The sequence below is a fragment of the Balaenoptera borealis genome (assembly GCF_965194805.1).
Source record: "Balaenoptera borealis genome assembly, chromosome: X".
Classification (NCBI taxonomy): Eukaryota; Metazoa; Chordata; class Mammalia; order Artiodactyla; family Balaenopteridae; genus Balaenoptera; species Balaenoptera borealis.
The window spans coordinates 42,143,857-42,165,608 of NC_138881.1; the positions used below are offsets into that span (position 1 = coordinate 42,143,857).

Sequence of the window (21,752 nt, forward strand, 5' to 3'; positions counted from 1 at the left end):
AGGGGCTTCCCTGATGGTGCAGTGGTTAGGAATCCGCCTGCCAATGCAGGGGACACGGTTCGTGCCCCAGTCCGGGAAGATCCCACATGCCGCGAAGCGGCTAGGCCCGTGAGCCACAACTACTGAGCCTGCGCGTCTGGAGCCTGTGCTCCACAATGGGAGAGGCCGCGACAGTGAGAGGCCCGCGCACCGTGATGAAGAGTGGCCCCCGCTCGCCGCAACTGGAGAAAGCCCTTGCACAGAAACGAAGACCCAACACAGCCAAAAAAAAGAAATTTTTTAAAAAAATTATTTATTTATTTATTTATTTATTGGCTGTGTTGGGTGGGTCTTAGTTGCGGCAGGCGGGATCTTTTGTTGCAGTGCGTGGGTTCTCCGTTGGGGCGCACGGGCTTCCCTCTAGTTGTGGTGTGTGGGCTCCAGAGTGCATGGGCTCTGTAGTTGTGGCACACTGGCTCCAGAGTGCGTGGGCTCAGTAGTTGCAGCACGTGGGCTTAGTTGCTCTGCAGCATGTGGGATCTTAGTTCCCTGACCAGGGATCAAACTGGTGTGCCCTGAATTGCAAGACAGATTCTTAACCACTGGACCACGAGGGAAGTCCCTCTTTGTATATTTTTAAATACAAGTCATTTTATCAGATATGTGTTGTGCAAGTATTTTCTCCTGTTCTGGGCTTGTCTCTTTATTCTCTTAACAGTGTCTTTCACAGAGCAGAATTTTAAAATTTCAATAAAGTCCAACTTGTCAGTTTTCTTTCATGTAACGTACTTTTGGTGTTATATTTTAAAACACTGCCAAACCCAAAGTCACTTAGATTTTCTCCTGTTATTTGCAGAAGTTTTCTTTCTTTTTTTTTGGCCACGCCGTGCAGCTTGTGGGATTTCAGTTCCCTGACCAAGGATTGAACCTGGGCCATAGTAGTGAAAGTCTGGAATCCTAACCACTAGGCCACCAGGGAACTCCCTATATGCAGAAGTTTTATATTTTTGCATTTTGCCTATAAGTGTAAGATCCATTTAGAGTTAATTTTTGTGAAAGTTGTCAGGACTGTGTCTAGATATTTTCTTTTTGCATATGGATATCAAATTGTTTCAACACCATTTATTGAAAAGGCTGTCCTTTCTCCATTGAATCGCTTTTGTTCCTTTGTCAAAGATCAGTTGTCTATATTTGTGTGGGTCTATTTTCTGGCTCTCTATTTGTTGCATTGATAAATTTGTCTATTTTTACCAATACCATACTTTTATTTATTTATTTATTTTTAAATTGAGGTATAATTGACTTACAATATTATATTAGTTTCAGATATACAACATAGTGATTCGATATTTGTATGTATTGTTAAATGATCACCATGGTAAGTCTAGTTGACATCCATCACCATACATAGTTACAGAATTTTTTTTCTTGTGATGAGAACTTTTAAGATTTACTTTCTTAGCAGCTTTCAGATACGCAATATAATATTATTAACTATAGTCACCATGCCTGTACATTACATCCCCATGACTTATTTACTTTTTAACTGGAAGTTTGTACCTTTTGACTGCCTTCACCCATTTTACCCTCTCCTCTTGCCTCTGGCAACCGCCAATCTGTTCTCTATATCTATGAGTTTGTTTTGTTTTGTTTTAGATTCCACATATAAGTGAGATCATACACTATTTGTCTTTCTCTGTCTGATTTATTTCACTTAGCATAATGCCCTCAAGGTCCATCCAAGTTGTTGTAAACAGCAGGATGTCTTTCTTACTCATGGCTGAATAATATTCCATTGTGTATGTGTGTATATCTATATCTCTATCTATCTCACATTTTCTTTATCCATTCATCCATTGGATGGACACTTAGGTTGCTTCCATATCTTGCCTATTGTAAATAATGCTGCAATGAACATGGGAGTGCACATATCTTTTCAAGTTAGTATTTTCATTTTCTTCAGATAAATACTCAGAAGTGGAATTACTGGATCATATGGTAGTTCTATTTTTAATTTTTTGAGGAACTTCCATACTGTTTTCCATAATGGCTGCACCAATTTGCATTCTTACCAACAGTGCACAAGGGTTCTCTTTTCTCTATGTCCTCACCAACAACTGTTACTTGTCATCCTTTTGATAATAGGCATTCTAACAGGTGTGAGGTGATAGCTCACTGTGGTTTTGATTCGCATTTCACTGATGATTAGTGATGTTGAGCATCTTTTCATGTACCTGTTGGCCATTGCTATGTCTTCTTTGGAGAAATGTCTATTCAGATCCTCTGTCCATTTTTAAATTGGATTGTTTTTTGCTATTGAGCTGTATGAGTTCTTTATATATTTTGGATATTAACACCTTGTCAGATATACAATTTGCAAATATTTTCTCCCATTCAGTAGGTTGCCTTTTCATTTTGTTGATGGTTTCCTTTGCTGTGCAGAAGCATTTTAGTTTGATGTAGTCCCACTTGTTTATTTTTGCTTTTATTGCCTTTGCTTTTGGAGTCAGATCCAAAATAATCATTGCTAAGACTGATGTCAAGGAACTTACTGCCCATGCTTTCTATGAGTTTTATGGTTTCAGGTCTTACATTCAACTCTTTAATTCATTTTGAGTTAATTTTTTATATGGTGTAAGATAGTAATGCAGTTTCATTTTTTGCATGTGGCTGTCCAGTTTTCCCAACGCCATTTTTTGGAGATATTGTCCTTTTCCCATTGTATATTCTTGGATCCTTTGTCATAAATTAATTGACCATATATGCATGGGTTTATTTCTGGGCTCTTTATTCTGTTCTGTTGTTGTTTGTGTCTGTTTTTATGCCAATACCATACTGGGGTTTTTTTCACTAAATTTATTTATTTATTTTTATTTTTATCTTTTTAATTGAAGTATAGTTGATTTAAAATGTTGTATTAGTTTCAGTGTACAGCACAGTGATTCAGTTATATATATATATATATATATATATAATTTTTTAGATTCTTTTCCCTTATTGGTTATTACAAAATATTGAGTATAGTTCCCTGTGCTATACAGTAGGTCCTTGTTGGTTGGTTATCTATTTTTTTTTAATTGATTTTTTTTTTTTTTAGAGCTCCTGATTTATTTATTTATTTATTTATTTATTTATTTGGCTGTGTTGGGTCTTTGTTTCTATGCGAGGGCTTTCTCTAGTTGTGGCAAGCGGGGGCCACTCTTCATCGCGGTGCACGGGCCTTTCACTGTCGCGGCCTCTCTTGTTGCAGGGCACAGGCTCCAGATGTGCAGGCTCAGTAGTTGTGGCTCACGGACCTAGTTGCTCCGCGGCATGTGGGATCCTCCCAGAGCAGGGCTCGAACCCATGTCCCCTGCATTGGCAGGCAGACTCTCAACCACTGTGCCACCAGGGAAGCCCCGGTTATCTATTTTATATAGATAGTAGTGTGTATATGTTAATCCCAAACTCCTAATTTATCCCTTTTCCCTTTCCCCTTTGGTAAAGGGGAGGTAACCATAAGTAACCATAAGGTAACCATAAGTTTGTTTTATGTGTCTGTGAGTCTGTTTCTGTTTTGTAAATAAGTTCATTTGTATCTGTCTTTTTTTGTTTTTTGGCTGTGCCACCAGGCTTGCGGGATCTCAGTTCTCCCACCAGGGATTGAACCCAGGCCACAGCAGTGAAAGCGCTGAATCCTAACCACTAGGCCACCAGGGAACTCCCTGTATCTTTTTTTAGATTCCACATATAAGTGATATCATAAGATATTTGTCTTCGTCTGGCTTACTTCACTTAGTATGATAATCTCCAGGTCCATCTATGTTGCTGCAAATGGCATTATCTGATTCTTTTTTATGGATGAGTAATATTCCATTGTATATATATACCACATCTTCTTTATCCATTCTTCTGTCGATGGACATTTAGGTTGCTTCCATGTCTTGGCTATTGTAAATAGTGCTGCAGTGAACATTGGGGTGCATGTAACTTTTTGAGTTATAGTTTTCTCCCATACTGTTTTGATTACTGTAGCTTTGTAATATATAGTTGACCTTTGAACAACACAGGTTTGAACTGTGTGGATCCACTTATATGTGGATTATTTTCAATAGTAAATACTACAGTACTACACGATCTACAGTTGGTTGAATCTGTGGATACAGAGAAACTGGGGATAAGGAGGAACCAAGTATATGGTGGGCCAACTATAAGTTATACATGGACTTTCAACTGCTCAGAGGGTCAATGCCCCTAATCCTGCATTGTTCAAGGGTTTTAAATCAGATAGTGTAATGCCTCCAGCTTTGTTCTTCTTTCTCAAGATTGCTAGTGTGTTGCAGTATTTAACTTACTGCAAGAAGTGAACTTACTGCAAATAAGTAAACAGCAATTTAACTTACTGCAACTTTTAGTTTTGTTAGGGTTATACTTAAGTGTTTCATACTTCTGAGTAATTATCAATGGTTTCATATTTTTTATTTTGGAGTCCACGTTTTCATTGCTAACATATAGAAAAACACTTGGTTTTTGTGTGTTTTTCTATGCTTTCTATGACCTTTTCATCTGGAAATAGAGACAGTTTAATTTCTTCCTTTTTATTCTGTATGCCTTTCATTTCCATTTCTTGCCTTATTGTAATGGTTAGAACTTCCAGCACTATGTTGAATAAGAGTCGTGTGAATAGACATCCTTGCCTTGCTCTTGTTCTTCAGTCTTTTATCGTGAAGTATAATGTTAGCTGTAGTTTTGTTTTAGATGCTGTTTATCAAATTGAGGGTGTTACTCTGTATTTCTATTTCTATTCTGGTTTTTGCAGGAATGAGTGTTGGATTTCTTCAAGTGCTTTTTCTATATTGATTGATACAATCATGTGATTTTTAAAATCCTGTTAACATGGTGGAGTATATGGATTGATTTTTGAATATTGAACCTGTCTTGCATCCCTGGAATAAACCCTAATTGGTCATGGTATATAATTCCTTTAATATATTAATGAATTATAGTTGCTAATATTTTGTCAAGAAATTTTGCCTCTATATTCATGAGTGATATTGGTGTGTAGTTTTCTTTTTTATACTATATTCATCCAGTTTTGTAATCAGGGAATGTGTTAGTTTCATGTGGTTGCTGCAACAAATTACCACAAACTTGGTGGCTTAAAACAGCAGAAATTTATTCTCTCATAGTTCTAAAGGCCAGAAATCGAAAATAAGCATCACTGGGCGAAAATCAAGGTGTTGACAGGGCTTTACTCCCTGCAGAGGCTCTGGGGGAGAATCTGTTTCTTGCCTCTTCCAGCTTTTGGGGGCTGCAGCTATTCCTTGGATTGTTACTTCATCTCTTCATTCTTCATGGCCAGCATCTTCAAATATCTCTCTACTGTCTTCACATCACTGCCTCTGTGTGCGTCAAATCTTCTTTTGCCTCCCTCTTGTAAGGATACATGTGATCACATTTAGAACCCACCTGGATAATACAAGATACTCTCCTTATCGGAAGATCCTTAATCACATCTGCAAAGACCTTTTTATTTTTGCCATGTAAGGTGATATTCATAGATTCCAAGGATTAGGATGTGGATATCTTTTGGGGGCCCCTTTTCACCTATCCTAGGAAAATACTAGCCTCATAGAATGAGTTTGAAAGAATTACCTCCTCTTCTGTTTCCTGTAAGAGATTATGTAATTGTGTTAATTCTTCGTTAAAAGTTTGGTAAAATTCTCCAGGGAAACCATCTGGCCAGAGATATCTTTTTTTGGGTGAGTTTTATTTTTTATTTTTAAAAACTTTTATTGGAGTATAGTTGATTTAAAATGTTGTGTTAGTTTCTGCTGTACAGCAAAGTGAATCAGTTATACATATACATATATCCATTCTTTTTAGATTCTTTTATGAGTTTTAAATTATGGATAAATTTTCCTTAATAGTACAGGGCTACTTATCTATTTCATATTGGATGACTTGTGGTCGTTTGTGGTTTTTGAAGAATTGGTTCATTTCATCTAAGTTATAAGTGTAGAATTGTTCATAGTAATTTCTCTTTTGATGTCCGCTGGGTCTGTAGTGATATTCTTTGTTTCATTCCTGATATTGGTAATTTGTGTCCTCTCTCTTTTTTTTGGTCAGTCTTACTAAAAGTTTATCAATTTTATTGATATTTTCAAAGAACCAGCTCTTTGTTTCATTGATTTTTATCTATTGTTTTTCTGTTCAGCTTCATTAATTTCTGTTCTTTTCTATTATTTTCTTCCCTCTCTGTGCTCTGGGTTTATTTTGGTCTTTTTTTCTTTATTTTTAAATTGAAATATAATTGGCATATAACATTATGTAAGTTTAAAGTGACAATGTGTTGCGAGTTCCCTGGTGGTCTAGTGGTTAGGATTCCAGGCTTTCACTGCTGCAGCCTGGGTTCAATCCCTGATGGGGGAGCTGAGATCCTGCAAGCTGTCCTGTGCAGCCAAAAAAAAACAAGTGACAATGTGTTGACTTGATACATTTATATATTGCAATATGATTATCCCTGTAGCATTAGCAAACACCTCAATCACATCACATAATTATCATTTCTTTTTTGTGGCAGTAACAGTTAAGATCTAGTCTCTTAGCAACTTTGTATAATACAGTATTGTTGACTATAATCACTATTCTGTGCATTAGCTCTCTTGGACTTATTTATCTACTAGTTCCAAGTTTGTACTCTTAACTTATCCTCAATATGGTCTTTTTTTCTAGGTTTTTGGTGTGGGACCTTAAATCTTTGATTTGAGACTTTCCTCTTTCAAATGTATGCATTTAGTGCTGTATATTTTCCTCTCAGCAATGCTTTAGATGTGTTCCACAAATTGTAAATATGTATTTTTTTCATTTTCATTCAGTTCATTGTATTTTTTGGATTTCCTTTGAGACTTCCTCTTTGAACCATGGATTATTTAGAAGTGTGTTGTTTCATTTCTAAGTGTATGGAGATTTTCTTGTTATCTTTCTGTTATTGATTTCTAGTTTGATTCCCGTGTAATCAGAAAAAATAACTTGTATAATTTCAATTCTTCTAAAATTGTTGGGGTTTGTTTTACGGCCCAAGATATGCTATATGTTCCATGGACACTTGGAAGGAATGTGTGTTCTGCTGTTGTTGGGTGGTGTGTTCTGTAAGTGTCAGTTAGATCCTGTTGGGTCATTGTGTTGTTGAGAATGCTCATTTTCTGTTTAGCTGTTCTGTAAATTGTTGAGAGAAGGGGTGTTGAAGTTTCCAACTATAATTTGTCTACTTCTCCTTTCAGTTTTATCAGCTTTTGCTTCTGTATTTGCTGCATACACATTTAGAATTGCTTTGTTTTTCTTGATGGATTGACTTTTTTATCATTATATATCTCTCTCTGTGTCTGGTAAATTTTTTTTCTAAATTCTAATTTATCTGATATTAATATAGCTACTCATGCGTCTAGCTTTATTGAGGTATAGTGGACAATACTTCTGCTTTCTTTTAATTAATGTTTGCATGATATATCTTTTTCCATACTTTTTCCTTCAACCTGCCTATATCGCTATATTTGAAGTGACTTTCTTTTAGATACCATACAGTTGAGTCATGTTTTTAATCCTTTCTATGAGTCTCTGTCTTTTACTTGGTGTAGTTAGACCATTCACATTTAATGAAATTAATGATATGTTAGGCCTACATTTACTATTTTTCTTTTCTGTTTGTTCTCTCTGCTTTGTTTTCTGTTTTATTTTTCCCTGTCTTCCTATCAGTTTCTTGAGCATATTTTAGAATTCCATTTTGATTTACGTATAGTGTTTTTGAGTGTATTTCTTTGTATAGCTCATTTAATGGTTGCTCTAGATATTACATTATATACACATAACTTATCATTGTCTATTGCTATCATCATTTTGCCAGTTTGAGTGAAATGTAGAAACCTTGCCTCCCTTTAATCCCCTTTGCAGTCTCCTGTTTATCATTGTCTTAAATATCTTGTCTACATACATTTAGAACCAGATCAAACAGTGTTAAAATTTTTTCCTTTAATTGTCAAACGTAATTTAAAAACTCCAGAGGGGAAGGAAAGTCTATTGCACTTACCCACATTTTCATTTACTGTATTCTTTCTTACTTTGTGGTGTTCCAATATTCTATATTTTATCTTTCATTTTCTGTTTAGGGAATTTCCTTTAGCCATTCTTTTAAGGTAAGTCTGCTGGTGACAAATTCTATTAGTTTTCCTTCATCTGAGAATGTCTTTATTTCTCCTTCATTCCTGAAGGATATTTCATTAGGTATAGGATTCTGTGTTGACAGTTCTTTTCTTTCAGCACTTGAAAAATGTTATGCTACCTCCTATGGCATCTGTGGTTTCTGATGTGAAATCTGCTGTCATTCACATTGTTTTGTAAGGTGTTGTTTCTCTCTCATGGCTTTCAGTGCATATATTTTATTTTATTTTTATTTTTTTAAAGATTGATTTATTATTTATTTAATTAATTTATTTATTTTTGACTGTGTCGGGTCTTAGTTGCAGCACGTGGGATCTTCGTTGAGGCAAGTGAGATCTTTTGTTGTGGGGCGCAGGCTCTTCGTTGTGGTGCGTGGGCTTTCTCTAGCTGTGGCGTGTGGGTTTTCTCTTCTCTAGTTGTGGCACACAGGCTCCAGGGTGCGTGGGTTCTGTAGTTGTGGTGCACTGGTTCCAGAACACATGGGCCCTGTAGTTTGTGGCATGCAGGCTCTAGCTGAGATGCACGAGCTCAGTAGTTGTGGCACGTGGGCTTAGTTGCCCCACGGCATGTGGGATCTTAGTTCCCTGACCAGGGATCGAACCCATGTTCCCTGCATTGCAAGGTGGATTCTTTACCACTGGACCACCAGGGAAGTCCCTCAGTACATATATTTTAATCTTTAGTTTTCAGAAGTTTAAGGATGTGTCTTGGTGTGGCTTTCTTTTGTTTTATCCTATTTGTGGTTTGCTCTGTTTCTTGAATCTGTAAATTTATGTCTTTCACCAAATTGGGACGTTTTCAGCCATTATTTCTTCGTGTACTTTTTAAGCCCCATCCTCTTTCTCCTTTCCTTTTTGTGTTCTGATAACATGAATGTTGGTTCTTTTGCTATAGTCCCACAGGTCCCTGAGGCAGTATTTTTCCAGTTAATTTTGTCCGGGTAATTTCTATTCTTCTGTGTTCCATTTCACTGAGTCTTTCCTCTGTCCCCTCTGTTCTGTTGTTGAGGCCATCCATTGAGGTTTTTTTGTGGTTTTTTTTTGTTTGTTTTTTATTTATTTTTTGGCTGTGTTGGGTCTTCGTTGCTGTGCGTGGGCTTTCTCTAGTTGTGGCGAGTGGGGGCTACTCTTCGTTGCTGTGCGAGGGCTTCTCATTGCAATGGCTTCTCTTGCTGCAGAGCACAGGCTCTAGGCACACAGGCTTCAGTAGTTGTGGCATGCAGGCCTCAGTAGTTGTGGCTCGTGGGCTCTAGAGCGCAGGCTCAGTAGTTGTGGTGCATGGGCTTAGGTGCTCCGTGGCATGTGGGATCTTCCCAGACCAGGGCTCGAACCCACATCCCCTGCGTTGGCAGGCGGATTCTTAACCATTGCGCCACCAGGGAAGCCCCCACCCATTGAGTTTTTAATTTTAGTTATTGTGTTTGTTAGGTCTAAAATTTCAATTTGGGTCTTTTTTTAAAAATAATTAATTAATTAATTTTTTTATGGCTGTATTGGGTCTTCGTTTCTGTGCGAGGGCTTTCTCTAGTTGCGGCAAGCGGGGCCACTCTTCATCGCGGTGCACGGGCCTCTCACTATCGCGGCCTCTCTTGTTGCGGAGCACAGGCTCCAGACGCGCAGGCTCAGCAATTGTGGCTCACGGGCCTAGTCGCTCCGCGGCATGTGGGATCTTCCCAGACCAGGGCTCGAACCCACGTCCCCTGCATTGGCAGGCAGACTCTCAACCACTGCGCCACCAGGGAAGCCCATTTCGGTCTTTTTTATATCTTCTATTTTTTTCCTGAGACATGCTCACTGAAGCGTTTTTGTGATGACTGATTCAAAATCTTTGCTGGATAATTATCTCTGTTATGTCAGTCTTGATACCTATTGATTTTTTTTTCATTCAGTTTGAGATTTTTCTGGTTCTTGATATGAGTGATTGTCAATTGAAACCTAGGCATTTTTGGTATTATGCTATGAGAATCTTGTTCTTATTTAAACCTGTTTTAGCTGGCTTCCTCTGACTTCACTCCAGCTGGGGAAGAGAGGGTGTCACCTCATTAGTGCCAAGTGGCACTATATATATATACACCACATCTTCTTTATCCATTCATCTGTTGATGGATACAGCATGCTTCTGTGTCTTGACTATTGTAAATAGTGCTGCTATGAACATTAGGGTGCGTGTATTTTTTTGAATTAGAACTTTGTTTTGTATATGGTGTTCAGAGTTTTTAGTCATACTTAGCAGGAGGAATGGGGAAAAGTATATTTACTCTATTTTCCCAGAAGCAGAAATCAGCCTACTTCTTAAGAGAGAAAAAAAATACAGAGCTCATTTCCAGTTCAGATTAAAATTACAGAACTTTTACTTCTTTGCTATTATACTTACATATGTTTTTTTGGTGGAGGTGTTATAATGACATTAACACAATTACTTTCTTGGTTTATCCTATAATATAAAAAATAATGGCAAATGAAGTAAAACTAATAAGAATGGTTACCTTTTCTAAAAAAAAGAAACATTGGGAGTGTTAGATAGATATTTTTCCACGTCCAGAAACAATTTTCTACATAATTTTAGTGGTTACATAGCACTCCATCCTTTGAGCACTTGCAATGGTGGTAAGTTTTCATTATAATTGACAATTTGATGGTGAAACTCCTTGATTTGTTTCTTTACGTACATCCATGATTATTTGTTAAAGATATTTTTTGGGAAATTGAATTTTTGTGTCACAGGAGAGGGTTCACTAAATTGTAAGGAATTCAGTGGATGACAGTGAAAAATCTTCCTCTTCACACTAAATGGTAATACTGTTTGGAGGCTGATGATTCTGGGCAATGCATGGCAACTTTTTCCTGATCAGTGCTGTACCCCTCTCCAGCTCTTCCTTCCCAGATCTTCCAAAAAAGTTAGAGATGGCCACATCTCCAGCCAGTTTTTATTTGTTCATTTATTTACTTATTAATTTTGTTTTCCTGTGGTTTTTAGGGAGCTTCTAAGTATAAATAGACAAATATTAGGATAAAAGGAAGGGAAATAAAAAGAAGAAAATATCAAAACAAGTTTTAGAATGTAGGCATGTTGGTCAACAATCCTACACAATTAGAAACTTCGAAGTCTAGATTTATCTCTGATATTCTGGGACGACATAACAGAGTTAGAAGTCCAATCAAACACATGAATTTCAATGTCCCCACAGAGAAATCGATAATTCCTCTATAGTAAAGATTTCCTGATACTTGAGAGTTAAGAAATCTTTTGATGGATCTTCATATGGATGATGGAAACAGTATCTTCAATCACAACTTTGTCATAAATGCTATTACAGGACTCCTATGGCTTTTTCTCTTTTTGAAAATATTTTTTTCATTCAGTGTTTAAGTAAGATTAAAACCTATAAGATTTTGCTTACAGTTAATGAGTGATAAGAGAAAGGGTGAACATAAATTATCCTCTGATTGGGTAATTAAAATGCATCTGACCCAAAGTCAAGTTACTCAGTGATATACCAGTTACTTTGTGTGGGCTTAAGAGTTTTTGACCAAAATACTTCTAAACAAAACATGCCATCTGAGAGCATAGGGATACTGGGTACATAAAATACTACATAAGAAAGTTGATGGAAGGTAGTTGTGTCAGACCTTTAGATTCTTTTTTTTAAAATTGAAGTATAGTTGATTTACAATGTTGTGTTAGTTTCTGATGCACAGCAAAGTGATTCAGTTATACATACATACATACATACATACATATATATATATGCTTTTTCATTATCGGTTACTACAAGATATTGAATATAGTTCCCTTTGCTATACAGTAGGACCTTATTTATCTATTTTATATATAAGACCTTTAGATTCTTTAGGCTTCTAACAGTTGGTTGCCATATGCAGGGACTTTGCAACCAGTTCGTTGTTATTTTCTCTCTTGACTTTTCTGAGTTACAGTTTTAACCCACACCCACTAAGCAGGATTAAAGAGACACTTTAAAATAAAGATTAGTTGGAAAACATAAAGCAATCCTACATCCCAGTAGAATTTTAGTTGAATTAAATTGTAAGAGAAGTGCAATGATTATTGCACATATTGTTCTAGTCTCACTACATCTGTTGAATAGAATTTGCATTCCAAGTGTTTTCATCTTCACCATCATTGAGTCCTTAATCTGTCTCTCTTCCTTTTTGAAGTCTTCCCCATGCTTTTCTGATACTCCTTTCTGGCTGGTTCTCTTTTTTTCTGAGTTGCTAGATGGTGCACAATTTGAGGATTCTGATGATGTTGTTATCAAAGAAGTCTGTGCAGGAGGAGCATTACCAAATAAGAAATTGCTAATCAATGTCCAGATGACGTGGCATGGATAAAGTACCATCCCCAACAGTGTCCAAATGTCTCCCCTGGAAGAGTGCACCATGGATGTAGTTGGTCTTTCTGCCTGTGCAGTAAACTGCAATGCTTTTTCTCAAGGAGCATCCAGAGGGAACTGATTTATAAAGGAAGAACCATCAAGAAGACAGAATTGAATTATTGCAACAATGTTTCTTTCTCTAGCATAAGATTCCCTCTTGAATTCCACTTTTGCCTGTTGTCAGCAACGTTCCATTCATGATGCCCAAAGACATCAAGAGAGCTACCGCTTTTTGCAATTCAGACATAGCTTACTTTTTTTCAGGCCCTTATACAAATATGGCCTTCTTTTTGGGTCATTTTATAGAGAGGAGCTAGCAATATTTGCAGATGTGGACCATGCATCCTGCAAAATCCACGTAACCCGATCATGGGCTGTGTTTCTTCTTAGTACCAAAAGTAGGCAACAACAGTTCATTTTTTGTTGCCTGTGGAATGTCACGTGTGGCTCCTGCCAAGGGTATTCCTAAGAATTTCATCATTTGAGTGGGCCCTTAGATTTTTGTTGGATTTATCAACTAGCTTCTGTTGATCATATGTGTCACTATTGCATTTAAGTCAGTCCTAGCTCGATCTTCAGTTTCCAATATTATGATATCATCAATGTAGTATATTATTATACTTGGGACCTGCATTAAGTCTAAATCCCCTCTAACCAAATTATGACAGTTGAAGTATGACAGCTGGTGAATTCAAATAACATTTTGGCAGTACAGTAAATGTAAATTAGGATCCTTCCCACATGAAAGCAAACTGTAGTTGACTCTTCCTATATTGAGATAGGGAAAAAAGCATTTGCAGGATCAGTCACTGAGAACCAGTCTCCTTTAGCTTCCTGTATTTTTCCACTGTTGAAACCATATCAGGAAGTACTGATGCTGTTAGGTGATACTAATTTATTTAAGCCTTGATGATCTGCTGTTAGTCTCCCTGAGCCATCCGCCTTTTTCATGGGCCACTCAGGGCTATTCTAAGAGAATTTGTTGGACCAGCACTCCAGCTTCTAACATGTCATTAATTAAAATGGTAACTTTTTTTGTCCAACACATTTTCTACACTGCTTCAAAATAACAACTTGTATGAGCTTGGGCAATTATAAAGGTTCTCATTTATCATGTGCAATTAATACTGGCCAAGGGATGAACTTATATTCCTCTTGTTTTACAATACTACGTAGGAGAAGTATTCCCCAGTCAGACATAAATATCCATCTCAGGAATACATTTAGATGAAGGAGATGCACTTCACATAAAGTCTATTCAAATATTCCCATTTTCATGCAGATTTTCACCTTAATTCCATCAACTGTTGCATCCCTATATCCTTTTAATCTAACTGTGGCCCCTGTTAGGACTTGACCAACAGATTTTGGAATCACAGTGCATTATTCTTACATGTCAAAGAGTCCCAGGAAACTTTCTTCTCTGCCCTCTGGCCATTTACCCACATATGTGCATATGGCCTTTGGGTACTCAGCTGGGTGTTGAGCCTGGCTGGAGACTAAGATAAACCTTGAGTCCATACTGATAGTAAATGTATGAACAAGGGAGAAAGGAAAGCTCTTCCTTAAGGTCTAATGGCAACTAGTAATGTGGAAAGAATGATGGAGTTAGAAAAATAACCTTTTGCAACCATTCTAGTTAGTAATAATTAAGCCAAGCAAGAATCATTGATGGATGCCAAAGCTATTGGATGAAAGTTTAATGAGGAACAACACATTTACATAGTTTCAAGGTATGTTCCTACACATTGCTCATTAATTACATAGGGAAAATTGGTAACTTTACAATGGAGAAACCTGACGGACACTACCTTAACTAAATGATCAGAAACATAAAAATTTTAATTTGAAGAGTCCTCATAATCTCATCTTCTGGAGATAACCAGTCTTAACAGTTCAGTAAATATCCCTCAGGAATTCTGAAGTTTTTCTGGATATGACTGTCTGATTGATTGTTCCAGAGACATTTGTTGAGACGAGTATCCTTTCCCCACTGAATATTCTTTTTTTTTTTAACATCTTTATTGGAGTGTAATTGCTTTACAATGTTGTGTTAGTTTCTGCTATATAACAAAGTGAATCAGCAATACGTATACATATATCCCCATATCTCCTCCCTCTTGCATCTCCCTCCCACCCTCCCTATCCCACCCCTCGAGGTGGTCACAAAGCACCGAGCTGATCTCCTTGTGCTATGCGTCTGCTTCCCACTAGCTATCTATTTTACATTTGGTAGTGTATATATGTCCATGCCACTCTCTCACTTTGTCCCAGCTTACCCTTCCCCCTCCCCATGTCCTCAAGTCCATTCTCTGGTAGGTCTGCATCTTTATTCCCGTCTTGCCCCTAGGTTCTTCATGACCTTTTTTTTTTTTTTTTTTTAGATTCCATATATATGTGTTAGCATAAAGTATTTGTTTTTCTCTTTCTGACTTACTTCACTCTGTATGACAGACTCTAGGTCGATCCTCCTCACTACAAATAACTCAATTTCGTTTATTTTTATGGCTGAGTAATATTCCATTGTATATATGTGCCACATCTTCTTTATCCATTCATCTGTCCATGGACACTTAGGTTGCTTCCATGTCCTGGCTACTGTAAATAGTGCTGCAATGAACATTGTGGTACATGACTGTTTTTGAATTATGGTTTTCTCAGGGTATATGCCCAGTAGTGGGATTGCTGGGTTGTATGGTAGTCCTATTTTTAGTTTTTTAAGGAACCTCCATACTGTTCTCCATAGTGGCTGTATCAATTTACATTCCCACCAACAGTGCAAGAGGGTTCCCTTTTCTCCACACCCTCTCCAGCATTTATTGTTTGTAGATCTTTTGATGATGGCCATTCTGACTGGTGTGAGGTGATACCTCATTGTAGTTTTGATTTGCATTTCTAATGATCAGTGCTGTTGAGCATCCTTTCATGTGTCTGTTAGGACATCTGTGTGTCTTCTTTGGAGAAATATCTGTTTAGGTCTTCTGCCCATTTTTGGATTGGGTTGTTTGTTTTTTTGATATTGAGCTGTATGAGCTGTTTGTATATTTTGGAGATTAATCCTTTGTCAGTTGCTTCGTTTGCAAATATTTTCTCCCATTCTGAGGGTTGTCTTTTCGTCTTGTTTATGGTTTCCTTTGCTGTGGAAAAGCTTTAAAGTTTCATTAGGTCCCATTTGTTTATTTTTGTTTTTATTTCCATTTCTCTAGGAGGTCCCTACTGAATATTCTTGACACCTTTGTCAGACATCAATTGATCATATATGTGTGAATCTATTTCTAAACTCTATTTTGTCTCATGGATATCTTTTTTATAAACTTTATTTATTTATTTTGGCTGCACCAGCTCTTAGTTGCGGAACGCAGGATCTTTGTTCCGGCATGTGGGATCTTTGTTCCGGCATGCAGGATCTTTTTTTTTTTTTTTTTTTTTTAGTTGTGACATGTGGACTTAGTTGCAGCATGCATGTGGGATCTAGTTCCCCGACCAGGGATTGAACCTGGGCCCCCTGCATTGGGAGCGTGGAGTCTTACCCACTGGACCACCAGGGAAGTCCCTCTCATGTATATCTTTACAAAAATACTACACTGTTTTGAAAACTGTAGCTTTATAAGTCTTGAAATGAGGTAATGTCAGTCCTCTAACTTTTTTCTTCTTGTTCAAAATTGCTCTGACTAGTCTAAGTCTTGTGGTTTTATTTCTATATTAATTTTAGAATCAGCTTGTCCATTTTTAGTTCTTAAATTTCTTTATTGATTGTGATCAGTGTTGCTTGTAATATTTCAATTTTAAGGAACTTACTGAGATTGTTTTCTTTGTGCCCTAGTATATGATCAAGTTTTGTGAATGTTCCATGTACACCTGAGAAAAAGTATATTCTGTATGATCTGGGTATAGTGTTTCTTTCTTTTGTTCTTTCCTTCTCTCTCCCTTCCTTCCTCCCTCCCTCCCTCCCTCCCTTTTTCTCTCTCTTTAAAAGTCTCGCATTAGAGAAAGCTTCTATTTCTTCTTCTATCTCTGTAGTTTTCAGCTTATGTAGGCTTTTGCTGTGTTACTTTGTGCATAGATATTTACAAATATCTTTATTGTTATATCTTCATTGTGAACAGGGCTTGTAACATTACGAAGTATCCTACTTTATCTTGTATAATTGCTTTTGGAATTCTACTCTGTCTGGTATCAGGATTTCAATCCCTGCTTTTATATTGTTTTCATTTGTTAAATCTTTGTCCATCTTTTTAACTTTAGCCTTTTTGAAAGACCATTTTAAGCATGTCTCTTGTATACAGCATTGTGTTGGGTTCTGCTTTACAAGGCAATGTGAAAACCTTTTTTTTTTTTAATTTTATTTATTTATTTATTTATTTATTTTTTGGCTGTGTTGGGTCTTCGTTTCTGTGCGAGGGCTTTCTCTAGTTGCGGCAAGCGGGGGCCACTCTTCATCGCGGTGCGCGGGCCTCTAACTGTCGTGGCCTCTCTTGTTGTGGAGCACAGGCTCCAGATGCACAGGCTCAGTAATTGTGGCTCACGGGCCCAGTTGCTCCGTGGCATGTGGGATCTTCCCAGACCAGGGCTCGAACCCGTGTCCCCTGCATTGGCAGGCAGATTCTCAACCACTGAGCCACCAGCGAAGCCTGAAAACCTTTTTCTCTTAATAGATGAAGTAAGCCCATTCACATTTATTTGTATTTCTGTTTGGTAATATAAATAATACAAATATGTTCTCAGTTCTCTCATTTTATCTTATGATGTAATTACTGTGTGTATTTGTTATATTTACTGTGTTTCTTTTTCTATTGAGTGTTTCCTCTAAACTTTTTTTTGGTAGTTAGGAAGACTTGTATTTTTATGCTGGTGGTTACCTTTGTGTTAATCCTTTTTATAGTACTCTTAGTCAACCCTTTTATCTTTCTTTTTATTTACATATTTATTTATAAAATTGTATATATTTAAGGTGTACAGCATGATGATTTGATATACATATACATAGTGAAATGATTCCTACAGTTAAGCTAATTAACATATCATCTCCTTACATAGTTACCATTTTTTGTGTGTGATGAGTGCACCTGAAATTTACTCTCTTAGAATATTTCCATTGTTCAATACAGTGTTAAGTATAGTCATCATGCTTGTATATTAGATCTCTAGACTTTATTCATCCTACATAAATGTAATTTTATAATCTTTGACCAACATCTCTCCTCATTTCCCCCATACACTTGGTAACCACCATTCTACTCTTTGCTTCTGAGTTTGACTTTTTAATTTTTTTTTTAGATTCCACATATTAGTGAGATCATACAATATTTGTCTTCCTGTCTGACTTATTTCACTTAGCATAATGTCCTCCAGGTTCATCCATGTTGTTGCAAATGGCAGGATTTCCTTCTTTCTCATGGCTGAATACTACTCCACTCTATATATACCAGACCTTTTTTATCCATTCATCCACTGATGGACACCTAGGTTATTTCCATATATTGGCTATTGCAAATAATGTTGCAATGAATATGGGAGTGCAGATACCTATTCGGGGTAGTGATTTCATTTCCTTTGGATATATACCCAGAAGCAGGACCACTGGATCATACAGTAGTTCTAGTTTTAATTACTTGAGAAATCTTCACATTGTTTTCCATAATGGCTTTACCAATTTACCTTTTTAAAATTAATCTTTTACCATCTAATTTGTCTCTCATCTGTTACCTATACAGCAGTAAATGATCTTATTCAGTTTCCCCCTTTTTCTTTCTCTTCTCCTCCCATATTTTAGTTGTATTTTTTCTACTTTGTCAGGACACTTAATGTTTATACATTATCCTTCAACCCATGACCCCAGCCTTATTTTAGTCTTAGCTTTACCGTTAAATATATGAAATGCTTACTGTCAGTCCTTTTGCCAGAATTTTCCCATTCACTGTTTTTGGTTGAAGCTCATTGTTTAGTATAGTGCTATCCACTAACACTTCCTTCAGTGTTGGGAATGTTCTGTATCTGTGCTGTCCAGTACTGTCCAGTACTGTAACCAGCCACATGTGGCTACTGAGCACTGGAAATGTGCCTAGTGTGACTGAGGAACTGAATTTTTAATTTTATTCCATTTTAATTCATCAAAATTTAAACTCAGATAGCCACATGTGGTTAGTGGCTACCATATTAAACAGTGCAGCTCTAGCAAATTCCTTAGGAAGGGCACACATATTCTGGCCTATTCAAAACTTTTTCTGATGGCCTTGATACTTGAAGGGTATCTTGGCTGGATATAATTTCCTTTATTTGTACTTTCTTTCCTTAAGTTTCTTGAATGTGCTGTTCTACTATTGCCTTGCTTTCTACATTGTTTTTGAGAAATTGATGCCGATCTAATTCTTTTGCCTGGAGGCCCTGAGGAATATTTTTCTTTGCCTTTAAATTCTAATAGTTTTAATTAGGATATATCTCAGAGTTGATTGTTCCAAGTCAATTTTCCTTGGTATCCAGTGGGCCCTTTGATTGTGTTGAGGTTTGTTTTATGATCCAGTATATGGTCTAGCTTGGTGAATATTCCATGTGTACTTGAAGAAACAGTTAATCTCAGTTTTTGAGTGAAATGTTCTACAATTCATTGGATGATTGGTGGTGTTCAGTTTTTCTGTATCCTTGTTGATTTTCACTCATCACTAAAAGAGGTGATGAAAGTTGGCAGCCGTATTTGTGGATTGTCCCATTTCTTCTTTCAGTTTTGCTTCATGTATTTTGAAGCTATATTGTTAGGGCAATCTCCCCCACACCCCTGTTCCCAGGGCTTCCCCATCTTGGTCCTCTAGCTGGACAGTTGGGGCTTTCATCTCCATCCTGGCACTCACTTTCTGCAACTAGGTTTACCCTTGGGGCCAAGTGGTGAGAGGTTAGAAAAAAGGCAATGGGGATCCTTCCCATACTCTTCAGACCACTATTCCTCTGGCCAAAGAAGAGGATTCCTCTCCCTTAGAGTTTGAGGGGCCTGCTGCTGCAAGGTTGCATCTTTGGCACTGGGATTTACTTTGGGGCAGGACTGCATGAGAAAGAAAAGAGGCTTTTTCTCATTTTCTCTGTCCCACAAGATCCCCTCCCACCCCCTTTCAGTCTTCATGTCATATTGGTGTACCTGCTGACTCTGTATTTGATGCCTCTCTCAAGCTCTGTGTTCTCCTAGCCACCCAGTTTATTCTGGTGGCTTCAGCTAGTGCTGAAATGCTACTGTCTCTCAATCCTTCATCTATCCTAGCCTCCTCTCACAGATCCAGCATCATATATGCACCTTCCAGCTGGATGTCTCTATCAGTATGTGACATAAACACTCCAGCTCAGGTCCAAGATCTATCTCAATTTCCCCTTCTGCCAACCCACTGTCTTTCCTGTTTTGCTACTCTCAATATTGTGGCACCAGCCTCAACCCAGCTGTTCATGCTTTTATCCTGGGAGTAATATTCTCTCCCTTTCTCCTACTTGACAGTACTTCTGTATAACTTATAAATCTAACTATATTGTGTGAAGGTCAGAAAATATTCTGATCATATAAAGAGTCAAGTATTTTGGAGATTGATGATCTACAGAAAAAAAAAAGGTGAAAATCCCTCCACTGTCTGCCCCTGAATATCTCTCTAGCCCTTTATCTCATCACAGCCCAAAGCACTGTTTTCCTGTCATACTGTGCTATTTGTAGTTCTGTAAATCACCATGTGTGTTTCATGTCTTCCTGCCTTTTCTCATACTACTGCCCCATATTCGTGAGGGAGATTATATTCTTGTTTGAGGATTCAAAGCTCTACCTCCCCAGTAACACAAGGTGGAATCTTATTCCATCCCTTGTGAAAGCCCATTGCACCCTGTACACATGTCCAGCATAGCTCCTGTAACATCTCATCACAGGTGTGTGTTCACATACAGTCATACCTCCGAAATATTGGAGGTTTGGTTCCAGACCACTGCAATAAAGAAAATATCTCAATAAAGCGAGACACATGAATTTTTTGGTTTCCCGGTGCATATAAAAGTTACATTGGCATTATACTGTAGTCTATTAAGTGTGTAATAACATTATGTTTAAAAAAACCAATGTACATCCCTTAATTAAAAAATACTTTATTGCTTAAAAATGCTAACCATCATCTGACAATACAGGGTTGCCACAAACCTTCAATTTGTAAAAAACGTGATATCTGTGAAGCACAATAAAGTGAAGCGCAGTAAAACACGGCATGCCTGTGCAAGTCTCCTTATTGGGGTACGAGCTCCTTGAGAGCAGGCACTCTATCTTTGTTTCCCCAGCAATTGGGACAGGTCCAGGCACAGAGTGTTAACTCAGTAGTCAGTGGTCTTTTCTCCATGAATTGAAAAATTAATACACTAGCAGGACTGTTCTGTGTTTTCTTCCCCCAAAGTATAGTATCAAGCAAGACAGGGTCAGGTTTCCAGTGCCAGCTAAAAATTGTCACTTGCTATCTGCCTCTACAAGGATGAAGTCACTAGCCACTGCAGTCGCTGACCTTCAACATACCCTGAAAGGAGTTCAGGGTGGAGATCAGGAATGAGGTACTCTGTGCTCTGGGAAAAACTGGCAGAGCAGGCCTTCAGATAGTTAGATATTTTCAGGAGAAAATTTTCTGAACTCAATTTCTTGCATCTTCTCATATCTAGCAAAGCACTAAAACCATTAACAGAAACATCTGCTCCTTCTGACTAGCAGCAACCTTCTACCAAGATGTGTGCTTAATTGCATGTACCTCCTTCACCAAAATCACATATATACTGACCTCCCCCTTGCCTCTTCGGAGCAGTTCCTCAGAGCTATCTGAGAGGCTGTCTCCTGAGCTATAGTCTTCATTTTGCCCCAAATAAAACTTAACCCACAACTCTCACGTTGTGCTTTTTTTTTTTCAGTTGACACCAGTGTAGCTTTTTCTAGTCAACTGTCAAAAGTGCTCTATTGAAAGAATTAGTTCCCACACATCTTTTCCATGTGTCCCATTCTGATCATTGCAGATTGTTGTTACAGGGATCTGTGTCATTTGAAGACGTGGCTGTGGATTTTACCCGACAGGAGTGGTACAGACTGGACCCTGCCCAGAGGACCATGCACAAGGATGTGATGCTGGAGAACTACAGCAACCTGGCATCAGTGGGTGAGGATTATTGTCCATGTAACTCCTGGTAGCATGTGTTT

At 37.6% G+C, this 21,752-nt stretch overlaps 1 protein-coding gene across 6 annotated transcripts in view; it reads left to right on the plus strand.

Annotated features, from left to right (window-relative positions):
- Positions 1–21,752, plus strand: part of ZNF157 (zinc finger protein 157) — a 51,867-nt gene that overhangs the window by 12,905 nt on the left and 17,210 nt on the right. For 3 of the 6 annotated variants that reach the window (XM_082378211.1, XM_082378212.1, XM_082378213.1), the window contains one exon: positions 21,572–21,711. In XM_082378211.1, the coding sequence (XP_082234337.1) occupies positions 21,572–21,711 (140 nt within the window). Of the gene's footprint in view, positions 1–4,484; positions 21,712–21,752 lie in introns of those variants that run through there. The other 3 variants (XM_082378215.1, XM_082378216.1, XM_082378214.1) reach the window with 2 other exon arrangements.